The sequence below is a fragment of the Lepeophtheirus salmonis genome, chromosome 14, assembly GCF_016086655.4.
Source record: "Lepeophtheirus salmonis chromosome 14, UVic_Lsal_1.4, whole genome shotgun sequence".
Classification (NCBI taxonomy): Eukaryota; Metazoa; Arthropoda; class Copepoda; order Siphonostomatoida; family Caligidae; genus Lepeophtheirus; species Lepeophtheirus salmonis.
The window spans coordinates 17,227,038-17,244,993 of NC_052144.2; the positions used below are offsets into that span (position 1 = coordinate 17,227,038).

A 17,956-nucleotide genomic window follows, 5' to 3' on the forward strand; every position below is an offset into this window, starting at 1 on the left:
TCGCCTTTTTTTATTTGAAAAAATATGTTGTAGCAGTTCATAGAGATGTCCTCCAAGAAGATAGATTACATCACTGGGTTTTTTTAGACCACCTCTATCAATTTCATTAACAAAGGGGGCTAATTTTTGATATTTTCCCAATTCATACAATTAAGAAAGTAATATCTCCATCCGAAGATAAAAACTTGGTACAGTACTTCCGATTTAACGTTTTTAAAATAGAATGGGTAACACAGCCACATACAAAATAAATAAGCGGCTCCAGACCTTTCAGTGAATCTAATTTTTTCAGAATTTTATTGGGTCCGAATAAATTTTACAAAGAAAAATAAACTTAACTTTATTTTGATCCAGTAAATATATATCTACATAGGCGGTATGAAATGTCTCAGAAAATAAACCACACCATTTTTTAAAATCCATTCTGTAAACCTAATCAGGAAATCAATTTGTTCCTGCTCATTTACAGAAATTTGGTTTTAATGAATCGTCTCTCTTTTGGACGTACATAGTATTAGAGTTCACAATTATGCAGCTCCAAAAGTGCTTAAGAATATCCATCACTTGTTCTGTTTGTTTGAAGCTTCTGAATTGATCATCTTTCGACACATAATGGCTAAGTTCATTAAGAGTGGACTCGTAAAAAACCTTACAGAAAGATCAAAATTACACTTTTACACTGGTTGATGAGCCAATACTTTATGATTAAGCTTACCAGCTAATTTCAATCCCTGTCCTGGCTTCATGTAGTAGATTTGGTTCATATGCCCAAATTTGGCTTCAATAATAACATCCTCATTTTAAAAAGATGAATATGATAATTTTCGTCTACTAGTAAAGTTGATATAAAAATTATCATGTCTGCTTGTAAAGTTGATATACATTTTTTTGAAGATATGTACCGAATCGAATAACATAAATATCTATCGTTCAGAAGTGGAAAAAGGATTCAGTATATATCTAGGAAAAATTCAATTTCTAGTTCATCCACATAGAATTTTCTGTTTGAGGCAATCCGTAGTGGTTGCAACGGCTTCTAGGCCAACTTTGGTAACTTTTATATAATATTGCTTTATAATAGAAGATTTAATATTTGTGATTGGTAACATAGCTATCATGTCACTGTATTTTCCCAAGTACACTCTTCACCATAAAACAAAGTATGGTTTTAGAATAGTTTCCATTATTTATCATACTTGTTATTCTTCTTATACGCGATTCAGATGGAAAGTAAATAATTCCAGATTTTCTAATTTGATTACATAAAGCTGGGCTTGTATTGTGCCAAAATATTGAAATTCCTAAAAATTCAGGAGAGTATCTTCGCCTTTTTGCAATAACAAAGTGAAGGTCAAGTTATTCTATAGTAAAGCTGATGTGATTTTTTGAATTAAAGTCTTCTTCCAATATCTCAATGGCATACTTTATGCTTGAAGCAAGTTTGGGTTGATTTTGTTTATTTTTTAAGTATACTAAAATTTTATTGATAACATAATAACGGCTCAGACTCTTTGATGTACATATGTATGTAATACATAGATGTATTTTGAAAAAATTGAGAAAGAGAGGTCATTATTCACTTTTAAACCAAACAAAATGTAAGGAACAATATCTTGTGATGATAAGGCGAAAAACATGACGAAGTCTTCATTATATATTACATTAATCCCTTTGGGTAAACACGATTTATCCAGGTTTTTTTTTTAATATCCGTGGAATTTTGAATCACATCTTCTTGAAATAATCGTTCAATTTGAGAATTAAGACGAAGTCTATCTTGCTCAAATCTGAAAAAATAACAATGCACTTTAAATTACTTTGAAATATTAAATATCCCTAGTTTTTTTCTTATGGTGAAATTGACCCATACTTTAATAAGTTGGATAGCAATGGAAAGAATGTTTTTCTTCAACAATTTCTACCTCACTATGATTTTGATGATTTTTTTTCTTAGGATAACCAGTCCTACAACCTGGACAACAGCAAATCATTCTGCCTAAAATAATAAATGTGAAATATAAATTTATTAGATGAAATAGTTAATAAATTCATTAAATAATTCCTGTGAAAATGTAATACATATATGTGTTGATATATCATATAGTTTATATGTAATTACGGTCTCTAGAATGACACACTGTATGTATATTAGGGTTTCCCAAGACATATAAAATAATTTTTTGAGTCAAAAATTTAAGACAACGACACTTGGTGCAAAGTCAATTCGATAACTTGATCGCAGGATGGAAAGATAAATTTATATTCAAATGAAGATTACAGCAAAAGTACTTATCATAATCGTATTTTAACTCGTTTCACAATTAGAAAATAGATTTATGTATGTTGTGTAAAACTTTGGTTTGTCAAATTTGAAGTTTCTCCAAGTAATTCAGTAAGATGTGTTTCAACTTTTTCCGGTCCACTCTACTCTATACTATAGTAATGAAGATGAGTTTATCTTTCGGAATTGATAAATAATACCTTTTTTATTCATAATAATAGTATTCCATGGGGTCTTAGTATATTTTGAATACAGTGAGGCTTTACATATTACATTTTAAATGTCAAATTAGATAAATGTTGAGACCTTGTTTGATTCATGAATTTCCTATTAGTAAATCTTCTATCCAAAGAATACGGAGTGATCAAAGAAAAGATCGGAGAACGCCATAAAAATTGATTTTAAAGACAAAGTACCAGATGTTGTAGCTTTACTTTTGGATGGAAAATTACTGCCTGATTTGAATAACTGGATGATGAAAAATTGTCGATTGTCTTTACATATGGAAAGCAATTCTATAAACTCAGCACAAAAAAAAAAAAAAAAAAAAAAAAATGTGCAAGTTATCTGCTATGATACCACAACTTCAAATACTGGTCGTCTTAATGGTATCATTATGCTGCTGGAAAGACACAATGTTTTTATTTACTTGTCGTCATCATCCTCATGAACTGATTTTAAAAAGTGTTTTCGAAGTGAATATCAAAAATGTTACAAGTTCAAATATTATTTTCTTTCAAAAATTAAAAGATTATTGGAAAAATAAAGATTCCTTCCAAATAGACTCCTTAAAATAATTATTATTAGTACAAAGTAACTTATCACTTTCGGAAATTGAAGATTTATTAGAATGTTATCACTGTGAACTATGAAAAGAAATTGGGGGAGGTAATTACATGGAGCTCATAGAAATATGTATTATATTTTTCGGTGGAGACCATGATAAAAAAAAATTGACCTCATCATTTATGGTATTTGATTGATGAAGCGGCTGCCCTTTCATACTTCAATGATGTAGATCGAAGGTAAAGAAAAAATGGTCGTAAATTTGAATAATGAAAATATCTTGGGACATGACTAAAGATCTGTTGCACCGAATGGAGCATTTGATAGTTCTTCGTTTGGTGCTTGAAAGTTTTAAAATCTAGTGAAAACTTTATTTATTGTTTCATTAACAACTCGTCTATCAATATAAGAAATTTGATTTCAGATATAAAAAAATATGTTACTTCATATTGGTCAAAAGCATGACACTATTTTCCCGTTTCAAAATTGAAGATTATTTTCTTGGTGAAGCTCTATCTTTATGGGATAGTAGTTCTACTTGGATTGAAGGCCCCCAAAAAAAAAAAAAATATATATAATATCAATGCTTAGAGCAGTCAATGTTATGGCTAAGATATCCTTCAAAACTTTCCGATAGACTGCCATGATTTAATTACAGCGCATGAGGAACAAGACATTTCTACGTTGCGTTCGTGAACACAAGAAGATATATCCTGAATGTAAAATAAAACACTTAAAAGAAAATATGTCAAAAACATTAATTTATTGTGTTATTATGTAAAACTAATCCTAATATATGAAATATTGTCCTATTATTTATCAATTCTGAAAGATGAACTCAACATTATCACTTTATAAAGAGTAGGATGCACCAGGGAAAGTTAGCACACGTTTTACTAAATTACTTGGAGATACTTAAAATTAGACAGACCAAAGCTATACACAACAGACATACATCTATTTTCTAATTGTGGAACGAGTTAAAATACAATTATGAAAAGTACTTTTTGTGTAATCTTTATTTGAATGCAAAATTTCCGCCCCCCCCCCCTACAATCAAGTCATCGAATTGACTTTAAGATCTTGTCGGCACCTGTTATCGTTGTCTTAGAGATTTTTTTTTTTATATTTGAGTAGCTGAGATAAAATAAAAAAAATATGGAAGGGGGTATGCATTTTTGAGAAATTACTTTTAATTTTATGGGACACCTTAATGTAAAGATTTATAATTACCAAATAAAAGTAGATATATAATTGGTGAAAACAAAAATACGTTAATAACTTTAACCACGATGTCTATAAGTACACAAAAAACTGGAATAATCATATGGAATGAATATATATAAAAGTGAATTATTCATTTCTTCTTTGCAGTCTTGTAAAAAAAAAAGAACGCATTCCATATTCATTTCAGTGTTCCCTCTCAAGGGTCCTTTATGGAGGGCTAAAGTATTAGGGAAGGGCACAAACATCAATCACGCAATCTGTTGTGGTCAAAAACATCATTTTTGATGATAAATTTCACTTGGTAAACTCATATGGACTTTGTACAATTATAAGGGTATCATATTTGTCGTAGTTGTAATTTTATCTCTACATCATGTGGTATTTTAAGCAACTTTTTCATTAAGGGATTGAAATCCCAAAAATTTGTTCTTGAGCAAAAAATGATAGCTTGATTGAATGTGTACAATCAAAGTATATTTATATAAAAGGGTTTTTTTACGTCAATGTTCAAAATATTAATAAACATTGATTTAAAATGATGAATTTGTCCTTCAAAAATAAAGTATCAACTTCATTTCGTGTTTGTACAAGATCATTATGTTGTAGGTTTCCTTCAAATAATTAATATGAAATATTATACTTATGAGTGTATTTGCACAATTAGTCAAATGGATTTGGAGTCGCATAATTCAAATGGTTGGATTTATACCCTAGATCACAAAATTATTATTCCAAACTAACTATACATTAAAAATAATTTATTTTTCGATAAGTCTAGTTTTCAGGAAAATGTTTATGCTTATTTATTATTTTAGGTACTGATAATTTAAATTCAATTTCTACAGTATCATTCAAATAGTTTCTTGAGGTTGGATTTAATCATTAGAGATCCTGGCTCCCATTCTGTAGCTATTCTAAAATTTGCAGCTCCAAACTATAGGTAAATACAACCATTCTCTATGTTCCAAACCAATTCCTTAAATAAATACATGTGACTCTGCTGACTCCCGGCTCACTCATCAGCCGTAATTATTACTTCATGGGAATTATATGTATATAGTTACTAAAAATTAAATTATTAAGATCCTTTTAAGCTCATGAATGGGGATATAAAAAATTGATACAGTCTTACCGATGTTTCCAATTGGTTCTATTTCTGCACCAAATATCAGAATCTTGTTCATCCCAATGAATTAATTACATTATTAATAAAATGGGTGAATATATCGTATTATGTGAATAAAACTTATTCTTATTCCAAATCCATTCAAGTCCGTGCGTAAATACATGTGACTTTACTAACTCCCGCCTCAATTAAACGTAATTACTTAATATAACATTATGTTGACCCTTCATAATTTATATAGTCTGAGGTAAGAAAATCACTTAACCTTTTACCGCATGAATTTTATCTAATGAATTTAAAATAAAAATTCTCATTTGTATAAGCTTTTATAGGCATCAGGATATAATATAAATCCAAAAAACCTCAAAAATATTTTTTTAATAACAAAAATATCTTAACAAGAGTTTGAGAACCACTTGGTAATATTAATTTAAAAAAGTAAATATTTATATATGTATGCATTTTAAGTACATTCGGGCGAATTAATATAAATAATAACACTAGAAATTCATAAAACATAATAAGAATATTCTAAATATATAAAAAAATATATAATTTTCCTTCAAAAACATATTTCTTATATTGATCATAAACTAGCTTTTATGACAATTAGTTAGAAGATATAGACTTGGAAACTAATGCTACACCTTTTTATTTAAAAAGAGACTTAGAAATACATCCAGGCGGTAAAGCGTTAAGTTACCAACGTAGGCTTTATCAAACACAAAATATATGAAACACAAATGGACGGAAGATGAAACACAACAATCAAAATGATAATTTATTTAATTATATAACAAACAGCATACAACAAGGGGTGTGAGTTCACCGAACGTTACTGAGTAAACTCACAACCCAACATAATAAATTTCATTCCACAGTCTATCTTGTAACATTGGTGTATATGAAGTTTTCTAACCCTTTCTATTCGGCAACGTACATATATAATCATTGTTATGAATTAATGACATTATTATTCAAAGATCAATGGATGTTTAATATAATATTGCATATTATTTGAGTGAAACTTACTACATAATCTTGTACAAACATGATCCTAAGTTGATACTATATTTTTGAAGTGCAAATTCATCAGTTTCAATTATTAGTTTCATAATGCTTTTAAAATTTACTTTAGAAAACCCTTTAACCTATATCTATTTTGATTTTGAGTAGTATTCATGAAGTGAATTCATCAGTTTTTGCGCAAAAACATTTTTTTAGGATTTCAAATATTATCCCTTAATGAAGGAGTTGCCACGTGATGTTGATATAAAATTACAACTACGACAAATATTATAGCCGTACAATTGTACAAACTTAATATGAGTTGACCAAGTGAAATTAAACATCAAAAAAATTTTAAAGTTAATTTTAGTACCGTAATCGTCAGAATCGTCAACTCTATCAAGTTGATTTTAAAACTCTCCTGAAAAATTGATATTCATGGATGCTAGGTCATTTGAAATTAAATAACTAATATAGTCGTAGTTGTTCAATTTAGTTCATTAGTTCTAGGAAGTAGTGTTGGGTTGGTCTGGACTGAATGAACTGGACAGACTATCCACCGGTTTAAACTGAGTGAGTCGATGGAACGTGGTCTGGAGCGATAAAAATGAGAAAAATACAACATATGACGTCATACACATTTAAAAAAATAATATAAATGAATTAATATAATTAAAGGATAAAGTATCGCAGATCTCTTCTTTTGTACTTTTTCTAAGAACATGAGAGTCTTTCCGTCTTGAATGAATGAAGATGATTCTAAGCAAATGAAAAGCATAACCAAATTAAAAATTTGTCTCTCCATTTACTCAAATGTTTTATGTGTTATTTTTAATATATTTAAATTTTATGAATATAGTTCACTTATAATATTATATTCCTTTATTCAATTCAATTAGAATAGAAGTGACTTAACATTTATCAAATCAATCATATATATATACATTTATTATACAACACACATCTTCCAAAATTTAAAAGTCTGGATCATTTCTATTTTAACGTCACTTTGATTTTCTAGAGATGGTTCATATTTTGTTACCAGAATTTCATCAAAATTCTGTCTTTCTTAAAACATTTTTCTTATGTCTTCTGTACGCAGACCCTTCCAACTCAACTTTTTTTTTCATTTCGACTTCAGCAATTTCTGCAGTTCTAAAGAAATTCAGAGAATCTGCAAAATACGTGCGTGCAAAAATTGATCCATTATTGAGAACATTATCCACTTGACTGGCGTATAACCTTGTTTCTTTCCTATTTTCCAAAAGAAACCGTGAAGTTGTTGAATTATTTTTATGAGCTTTTGAGTTGCATGGTTGGATGAAAATGTGTCATTAAAACCTCCTACTAATTCTTTTTTTAATTTCGTTTTATATTTATCGTCTTCATTCAACCATTTTGGTATACTTAATTGAGAATTTTATAAGGTTTGTGTAATTCCAAGCAGATCAATTTATGGTCAGAGGAAGGTTTAGGTTTATAAAATGCTTTTTTTTACCTTATGAGTCAATGTAGGAGAAATCAAAGCCAAGTCAATTCTGGAAGACTGATTCCCTCTCTTCCAATAAATACCCTCTTCCGGACTGAATTTTTTGTTAAGTCAACAAGATTGAACTTAAGAAGATGGTTCATATTTTGTTACCGGAATTTCGTCAAAATTTTGATGAACCCAAATTAAAATTTTTATTTGTATATCCAGATACCTTTATCAGATATCAGAGGAATTATCCTTTGGTTACCACCAAACCATAGGTATACCAAACGGCATCCTATTCTGTTTTCCCACGGTTCATTGAGATAAAAATAGTCAACAAGAGTTGCACCCTTTGCGAAGTGCCTACTATTTAAACAATTGAATCATTCTAAAAGAGACAAATTTGATATTTAGATTTGCTTTAATTTGACTATTGCTAAGACATAAGATAATTTTTCGATCATTAAGATCGGAAGAAGTGGACTTCTATGTTCTCCAAGATTTAGTACAAAAGATAGATAGAGGGAATCGAAGGAAGGTACTTCTAACTTGATCATCCATCTCAAGATATGTTTGAATTTGGGTTCCGAATGCCACGGTGGAGAACAAGATGAAAATTTATACGAGGAAAACTACCAGACGTCCTCCTAAGTCATAAGAATATAAAAAGCGTGTAAATAAAAAAAAAGTATATCTTGGCAACTTTGATAAATGACATATTATCTACTGAAAAAGACAATAAAAAAAAAGTATGATCCTCCCTACTTACTAATAAGTTTGAATTTTCAAATTAGGGAGAAATAATTAATAAGAATACTAATATCTTCCAGATTACCAACATATGTATCTATATATTTTTAAATGCATGCTCACGAGGATTTGGACAATTTTCACATCCTTAACCATTAGTGTCATGGGTTAGAGCCCGACTATAGTAAAATATTGATTTGTTGATAATAAAAAAACTGTCAAATTAGGCTTATAAAAACGATTCAAATAAGTTATGCTAAGTTTTATACTACATTGGACAACATGAATTAGGGGGAATTAAATGACAGGTTTTCAATCATTATTTTCAAAATATGATTTTTTGACTGACGAGTTGGTTATACCACAAAAAGTGTTAGGACGATTAACGAGTCTAGTTTGTAATTCTTCGGGTTTTTTTTTTTTTAGAAACTCAAAAATAATTTTGTAGCAAAGCTCAGGTTACGGCACATCACTTGTAACAACTATTTTTTATTTTATAAAAAAAATTGCTTTGTTAATTCAAAAACGAGGTTTTTTACTACACTTGTGGACTTTATCAAAGAAATATATTGTGTAGAATAATATAAAGCGCGTTGCAATTTTTCTTCCATCGTTTAATTTTTTTCAATGAATTATAGTGAACTGAATTATATACAATACACATAACGGTAGTTGCATAAATACGCGGACTATTTGTGGTAAATAATTAAATATGTAATAAAGTTCGTAAACATCCAAGAACTGTCCACAATGCTAGATGGATTACTACAGCATCCACTCTTCTGAGACTCTATATCCAAACCAGAAATCCATCAGAAGAACTTAAAAGCAGTGATCATTCTTAATATTTATGGACCAACATTCGTAAACATTAAAAATAATTATCACGGTAGATATCCTTCTTTGCACTATTTCTTTGCATTGCATCAAGGACGTCAGCATCTTACAAAAGAGGAACGAGATGTAGTTGCAAATTCATTCAAAGTTAACTCATTCGGTGCACACCTAGAAGCTATACTTTTAGGCGCTTTATTTGACTCGGGCAAAAATACCAGATGGACAGCAGTCAATATGATAATGAAAGACAGAGAAAAAAGAAAAATTGGATCAGTTAGGCAATATATTCGCCCAACTGATTACTTAAAATTTAATGCAAAAAGTTATTTGGAGTTAGTTGATTTATCATCGATTTCAAATAGCTTTTTAACTGAACCTCCTTTAACTTTTGATATTAAAAAAGAAGAATTTCTAAAGTGCATTGAAGGATAACTTTTGGATTTACCAGACATCCCCTGCCATTCCCAAAATGTGGAAAGATGTATCGCATCAACTACTAAAGAAGCTAAAATACCACCGGATGAAAAAACTAGACATCAGGGAGTATTAACAGTTCATCACTCAAGATCAAAAATATCAAAGAACTTTCAAAAGTCACATTTTATAGCTTTAGATAGTGATAACTAATTATCAATTTTCCTCTTGCAATTCTTTTTCGATATTTTTATACACATCAAAAATAATATTATATGTTTTTGTTATTTTTTAAAAGCTTAGAATAAGAATATAACTTATATCACAAATGTTCATATATGTACTATTGTACATAGTTTAGTTTACTATTATTTGTTGAAAATAAGTAAACCAAGGACGAAGAATTGCAACGCGCTTTATATTACTCTATACTATATTTCTTTGATAAGGTCCACAAGTGTAGTGAACAACCTCGTTTTTTAATGAACAAAACGATTTTTTTTTTTAAATATTTTTTTTTTTACACTCGTATTACATTGCAAAAAAAAAAATATTGTGCATGTAACATCATTTTTGGAGAAGTTTTAAAACTAACCGGAAGTGTTGACCGGAAGTAACCCTTCTAATTTTGTCTGCAGGAAAAAAAATATTGCAGGACATTCTTACCCATACTAAATCACAACTCATGGTGGAAACGGATTTTGGATTAGTAAAAATTGGTTTCGTAAGACACACTCTACTCTGGAGGGAAAGCTTGTTTTTTCGCTAATAAGTTGATTTTTTTAATAAAACATGATCGATTTTCCGTGTTCCAAAGTTTTTTTTAAAGGTATCGGTTGTTCATACGAAAAAACACGCACAAAAAAACAACAGCAACAAAATGAATTATTGTACTAACGGAAAAAGGGAGAACTTATGTTGAATAGAAATTAAAAAAGGGAATTAGGAAGAAGATTAGTGACTTATTTTTAGTATGTATCTTCATTATGGTTGAAGAAGGAACATATTCCAAGTTATAATTGCCAAAGGGATGGAAGATTTGAAATGCTGTCGATGGACAAAATTCTTAAAATTTATTTAAAGCATTAATATATAATATATGAATAAAATATATAATAAAGGTATGTCCTAGTACTATTATAATATTAAATACGATAATTTTTGGACAAGGAATTCAATATACATTTGACGAATTTATTCCCTCTTCTATTTGCTCCAAGATATCTATGTCTCTTCCATTTCCTATTTTCATAATCATCATAAAAATATTTTACAAAATCACTTTATATAGAGTAGGGTGGACTGGGGAAAGTAATACGTTTTACTGAATTACTTGGAGATACTTCAAATTAGACACACTAAAGTTTTAAACACATATATTTTTGAACAAACAATGGATCCTAAGACTTTTACTGTCAACTATTTTTTATATATAAAAAAAAGGAGCAAATTTTCAATTTCTTTCCATCAATAGATAAACAGAGAGATTGAAATCTGTATAAAATATTTTTTAAATCCTTTATTTTTCTGGATAGTTCCCTTAATGCACTATATTTAAGGCCAATACCGAGAATGTGCATGTCTTATTAAGATCTATGATCAATGGGATTATAACATGTTCAATAATATAATATCAAATATGGTTTTTGGAAGGCTCTCCAAATAGTTTTTTTGTTCATCATTCAATATTTAGAGACGTAGTAACATAGATTTATTCATCTATTAAAAATGTATGGATTAATTTTGGAAAATTTTGCAATGTATATTCGTAATAGTCATGGAGAGGATACATGGGAAAACATCAGGAAACTTGCCAATATTCCAATTTCAACGTTTTCTACTCATCAAGTAACTATCACATTATTTATTCATTTCAAAGTAGATTAATATTGTTAATAGGAAAGTTCAGAGATGAATATAACTTGGAAATGGGTCATATGAAAAAATAAATAATTAGAGTGGGCTCTCTATAGAGCACAAACCTCCGCCCATTTTTTCTAAGTTTGATTCTTTGGTATATGATGCATTTTTATGAAACCCATATCAGGACACCAATTTGAGCTCTTCAATATATTCTGTAGAGATGGTTTTGTTATGTATTCTTAACGTTTTGACCTTGACTTATCAAAATTTTATGGCCTCTTACTGTGACTATATATAATCTTCGTACCAAGTTAGATCAAAATCTATTTGTAACTTTTGACGTAATCCTGGTGACCTTTAGACACAAACTAACTAATTAGAATATTAAAAAAAAAAATTAAAAGCACGAATGTTCGGATGTAAAATTAAATTGAAAATTTTATCGGAATATATATAAAATTTCCGATAAAAGTTGTCCATTTACTTTTTTACAACTGAATATTGATCGGCTCTGCTTGTAAGAAAATAAGGAACTCGATTTGAAGACGAATATAAGTATAAATGATTTGTGTTGATATCTTATCGGATTAACTTCGAAATTTTGAAGTACTCGATGCTATGATATTTGTATCGTATACGAAGTGATAAGTTGTATTGGGAAGTCCCTAATTAAAAGGATGTCCCATCATTTTGGAGTTACATTAAGCAGATGTGTGCAACCTTAAGCTTTATTTGTAGATCCTTCTTTTTTAAAATACATAAGAAGATAAAGTGCTTTCGATCTTCGTAAATAATATTAAAATCTAAGTCTAAAAAAAGTCTTTTGTGCAGTCCCGGAATCAGACATATATCAATGAGGAGGGCTCCAAATTACAGAAATAGGGATGGTTCTTACCAATAGACGTAAAAATGAGAATCTAGAATGTGATTAGAATGATCATAATTGATTACATTAATACATATACAATATGTAATGTTTTACATGTTTGTTAATATTTATAATATATACAGGTATACCCAGACTCAATGGTTGGCAAGCTATCTAAAAAAGCAACCCTTCTCCTTGGAATAACCGAGGAAGAGTTATTTGAGAATATTGGTAATTATTTCGTGGAATTTGTTGGATCATTTGGCTACGGTGATGTTCTTGCTTTACTCGGACGACAACTAAGAGATTTCCTAAATGGTCTTGATAATTTACATGAATATATTAAGTTTTCTTACCCAAGGTAAAATTAATTATGGATGAACTTTCAACAATTTTGTCACAATAAGTAAAAAAATGGTGTTATCCTTTATAGAATACGTGCACCATCATATTTCTGCTGTGAAGAAACAGAGACTGGTTTGGTTCTATTGTATCGATCTAAGCGAAAGGGACTTTCATATTATACAATTGGACAACTAAAATCCGTAGCAGAGAAGTTATATCAGTTAGATCTCAAAATAAAGGTCATGAAGGAAGAAATAATTGCAGATTCAACGGAAGTCTCTTTTAAAGTAGTTTTTCTTACTGAATAGAAACAATGAGGGAAAAATAAATACTCGTTTATTTGCAGTTGGAGTTTGATAATCGACCGGCTGACAAGCGAATGACGGCTTTGATCAGAGAAGAGGCCCGACTACCAGCAGTCTCATCAGCCCTTTTGTACGACATATTTCCTTTCTTAATAATTTTTGGAGAAAATATGATAGCTCAAACTATTGGAAGGAGTTTGATGCAAGTAAAGTGAATTATATAAGTTTATAGGCTTGTTTAAGAGATGATTTTTTTTTTGTTTCCATCATTTCAGATAATGCCAGATCTTTTCGGTAAAAAGATAACAGATTTCTTTGAAATGGTTAGACCCATGATTCCCTTTACCTATAAGTTAATTTTATCTGCAAGAAACAATGTATTTGAAATATTGGCTATTGATAGGAATCCAGATGCTGAAGATACAATCCATTCTGAAAATTGTTCAAACCTTTGTCTCAAGGGACAAATGATGTTCATGCCTGATTGGAATGTTATCATGTTCTTAGGAAGTCCTTTTGTAACAGATTTGGATCAACTAACTGCAGTAAATTTATTTATTAATGATCTACCAATTCACGATTTCTCAAGAGACATTTTACTTTGTTGTAAGACACATTTATTTTTGGGCGGTGACCATTGCTTTATATTTTATTAACTTTAATAGCATCTGAATACAGTGATAATTTAAATAAACATTTGGAGGAGGAAATTGAAAAGTCAAAACTTCTTGAAATGAGTATGAAAGAAATTGATGAAGAAACAAAGAGGAGTGATGATCTTCTTGCTCAAATGATCCCTAAAGAGATTGTAGAAAAAGTAAAAGCAGGGATTAACCCTGTCAATACATGTCAAGTAAGATTATAATTTTCTGCTTACACGTGAAACTCTAACCTCAACTGTCGATTACAGTATTTTGAGTGTGTGACAATCGTTTTTAATAATGTACATGGCTTTAGCGATATTTGTGCCAAATGTGATGGAATGGAAATTGTTGCTTTATTAAATAATCTTTTCGGCATGTTTGATCATTTATCCGATAAACATTCAGTCTACAAAGTTGAAACTGTAAAAGATTCATTCGTTGGTGTTGCTGGAGCCCCAGAAAAGACTGAAGATCATGCAGAAAGAATTGCGGATATGCTTTTAGATATGAAGGACTCTGTTGAATTCCTACCTGATCCTAGACCAGAATATAAAAATACGAATGAACATATCAAAATAGGTTTGGGAGCCCATTCTGGAAGTGTAGTTGCTGGGATTATAGGAAATAAATGTCCCAGATACTGTCTCTTTGGTGAGAGAGTTTTTGTAATAAAGTTTGTTTTTAACTATACACAAAAATCCATTCTGTTTCGTAGGAGACGCAATGAATACGTCATCCCGCATGATGTCGTCAGGTGAGGAGCAAAGGATTCACATATCCAAGTAGGTGCCATATTATTTGAATTTGGTGTTTAATTACTGTGTATTTGCCCTCAATAGGAGTTTACAAAAAAAACTTCCCTCAGACTACATTACGAAGGAACGAGGAACAATTAAAGTGAAGGGCAAGGGAAACATGACAACATATTGGCTTGAATCAAAAGTTGGAAGAAAGACATTGGAAATGTCAGAATTGCTAAAAAAATGAGGGTGGGGGAATTCGTTAATAGTGTAGATTTGTTGTGTGTACTTTTTAGTTAGTCATGTATGTACGTATATTGGAGATAATCAAAGAAAGTGGAAATAAAGTAGAAATAGTATGTAAATTTTATTAAAACAATGGATTATTATGTATCAGTCTATGTTAGATATAAAGTATAGTATTTCAAGTATTCATGCATAGCATATAAGTCAGTGAAGAAAATAAATATTCATGAAGAATATTCAGTTGGGATTGTTAGTTGAAGAAAATCAGACGCAACAATGTCTTCTCAAGAGGAAAATCAATTACAAGTATGCAGGAATCTAGTGGTTAAAAAGGTATATATACTATTAGCTTTTAAAGAAATAATTACATTATTTCAGTGACATTACTAATTCATTATAAAGGAAGATTCAAATATTCAGATCCATGTCACCACAGACCTATTAAATGGAAATCAAAATATAGTCATAAATATTGAGCCGGCTCTTCAAACGCAATCAGGAGGGAATAAAATCCTACTTAAGAGAACATTAATGAAATGTCTTCTATGTAAAACTATTGAAACTCATCTCAAGTTGGAGGATTCAATAATTTGCCTCGAATGTCAAAAAACTGCATCTTTATTTAAAAAAATAAAAACATTTATGTTTACAAAAATTAAAAATATCCCACTGAATACTTTATAATTGAATATTAATATTTATTGGCCTGTTGTTTTTTTTTCTATCATAGATATGATTTCGAATGTTCGGGATGCAATTAATTTAGTTTTAATATTATTCCTAACATAAATAGCTTCATTTAAGAGGAGGGTGTTGAAATCAAATTCAATTTTAGCCCTCATTTTCGGATGCAAGTGCATATTCTGAGCACTGTACAAAAACTAACTTGAATTTGTGGACAAAAAAACCCTACCTCGAAAGTTACTTTTTCTTTTAAATGCTCATTAAATTAAATTTTAATAATTTTTATTTTTTTTCGACATATTTAGCAAGTATCTATACTGTCAACGATAAATCATATATATTCCATGAATCATACATTTATGTTAAATATAAAAAATTAAACAATTGGAATTATATAACTAATAACAAAATATATACAGAATATTGAAATAATAGATTGATCCAAATAATATTTTCTTTTCTGACACCGGAATCCAGTTAAATATATCATAACTTTAGGTTGCAAAACACAAACGAGACATGGAGTTTAATCAAAAAGATAATCACCCCTCTTCTTCATGTGGAAGTTGCTATATACAATTGTGCACAGGATAGATATATCTCAACGGATGAGATCTAACTAATTATTAATAATAAAGTAAATGTCAAAATCATAAAATTACACAATAAATATACTAATAAAAAAATGTTAGAAATAAATCCATCTTAAAGATTTAGAGCAAAAGCTAATTATGTAGTAATGTCCGGCGATATTACTCCTTATTAAGAGCATCAAAAAAGATATATAAGAACATACTATTATCATGAAGGATATACACAATTACTAATTATAATGCTACACCCAATGTAACTACCCCCGTTGTTGTGACCATTTAAGCAGTTGTTTTTGCCCTTTTATGAGTTTTCTGAACACCATTTCTTGGATCCTATCAACCATAGCTAAGCTTTAAGTGATAAAAAAGTAATATTTATTAACTATGTAATATTGAAAAACCTAATTATCATACCCAAGTCTTTAAGTGAAGAAACTAGTCTCAGACAAACTAGTTGCGAACCATCCAAAGCTACTACCCCCGTTGTTGTGACCATTTAAGCAGTTGTTTTTGCCATTTAATGAGTTGTGTATCATAATTCTTGATATGTTTAGCTAAAATAGAATCATATTATAGGGTTAGATTTAAAAAAAATTTGAATACTTACATACTGTGAGATAGTACAAAATTCAGAGTTCCATTTCGAAATTAGTAAATATTTTATACTTTTTACTGATAACTTGATCGTCATCTGGTGTGGATGACTCAAAACATTTTTATATGTATTTCTATAAATGACATCAGTACCAACATCCTCCTTTAATTTAATGATGGTTTCTCGGGAAGGGATAGGTTTACCCGTGTATTTCTCCATAAACTTTTTGAACATAGATAATTAGCAATGGATAAGGTTATATTACATGCAATAAGCATCTTTGTGAGATCAGAGTTAAAGTCTGACTTGACGTATTCATCATTAACTTGATTTTTTAGATGAATATCCATGCTCTTGATATGAGATGAGGATAATGAGTGGCGTGTAATTCTAGATAGGAGACTAAAGCCACATTTATATCGACAAATCCGACAAACCATCTGTTTCTCATCCAGTAAGTATTTTCCAAATTCCTGGTCCTCCATTTTCATAAATCCAGACAGAAGGCGACGTTATTTTAGGCATTTTATTCAGTTCGCTATCGACTATCACCATCTAATATTATATTAATATTGAATAATAAAGGCGGGAATGATAACGTTCTTGATTGATAGAAGAAGATGTATATTATTTAATCAATGATGCCATAAGTATTTCTTCTCTTCTCCTCGCACGCTTTTCTATTCTTACCAAAATTATCACCCTTAATTATATATACATGATAATATAGAAGGGGAGAAAAAAGAGAATAAGAAGATCCTTCCGACCATAATTAAAATACACAAACTATACGCTTTTTTGCAATTTATATCGTCATGACAATCATTTTCAAAATACCTTATAGTAATCCAAAAAAATATTTTGACTTAGATAAAATACCGATGATGTAAATATACTTTTTAAGAGTTTTTGTGGCAACCAATCTGATTGTTTCGTATTTTTACTGTAAAAAAACAAAAATCCTTCCTGTGAGAGCGTAACAACTTCCACACGTGAGACCATGTCCAATCAGGAAACAAAGAAGATCGAAATTGCAGCCCTCCTCCGAGCGGGAGTGCCTCATAACAACATTAAGGAACAGGTTGGGGCCTCGTTGAAGACAATTTACAACGTTTCCAAGGGCTTGGAGGCTGGGGGTGATCTCAAGCATTCCCCTGGGGCTGGCAGGAA

General features: G+C 29.9%; 1 protein-coding gene and 1 long non-coding RNA gene across 3 annotated transcripts; one reads left to right on the forward strand and one right to left on the reverse strand.

The window, feature by feature from the left end:
- Positions 1-286: 286 nt before the first annotated feature.
- LOC121129260 (uncharacterized) lies at positions 287-4,493 on the reverse strand. 2 transcript variants are annotated; one of them, XR_005868382.2, is made up of 4 exons: positions 4,301-4,493; positions 1,871-1,996; positions 716-1,787; positions 287-648 (listed from the first exon to the last, which is right to left on the reverse strand). It is a non-coding gene; the product is annotated as an uncharacterized lncRNA (long non-coding RNA). The 2 variants fall into 2 exon arrangements; XR_011783579.1 differs by having other exon boundaries at positions 287-1,787; positions 4,301-4,480.
- Positions 4,494-11,576: 7,083 nt separating this feature from the next.
- Positions 11,577-16,030, forward strand: Gyc88E (Guanylyl cyclase at 88E). Its single transcript, XM_040725522.2, has 10 exons — positions 11,577-11,751; positions 12,778-12,995; positions 13,068-13,266; positions 13,326-13,490; positions 13,560-13,890; positions 13,950-14,137; positions 14,195-14,579; positions 14,644-14,710; positions 14,768-15,247; positions 15,317-16,030. The coding sequence occupies exons 1-9, from the start codon at positions 11,632-11,634 to the stop codon at positions 14,913-14,915; spliced, it is 1,821 nt and encodes a 606-aa protein (XP_040581456.1). The 5' UTR covers positions 11,577-11,631; the 3' UTR covers positions 14,916-15,247; positions 15,317-16,030.
- The last annotated feature ends 1,926 nt before the right edge of the window (positions 16,031-17,956 follow it).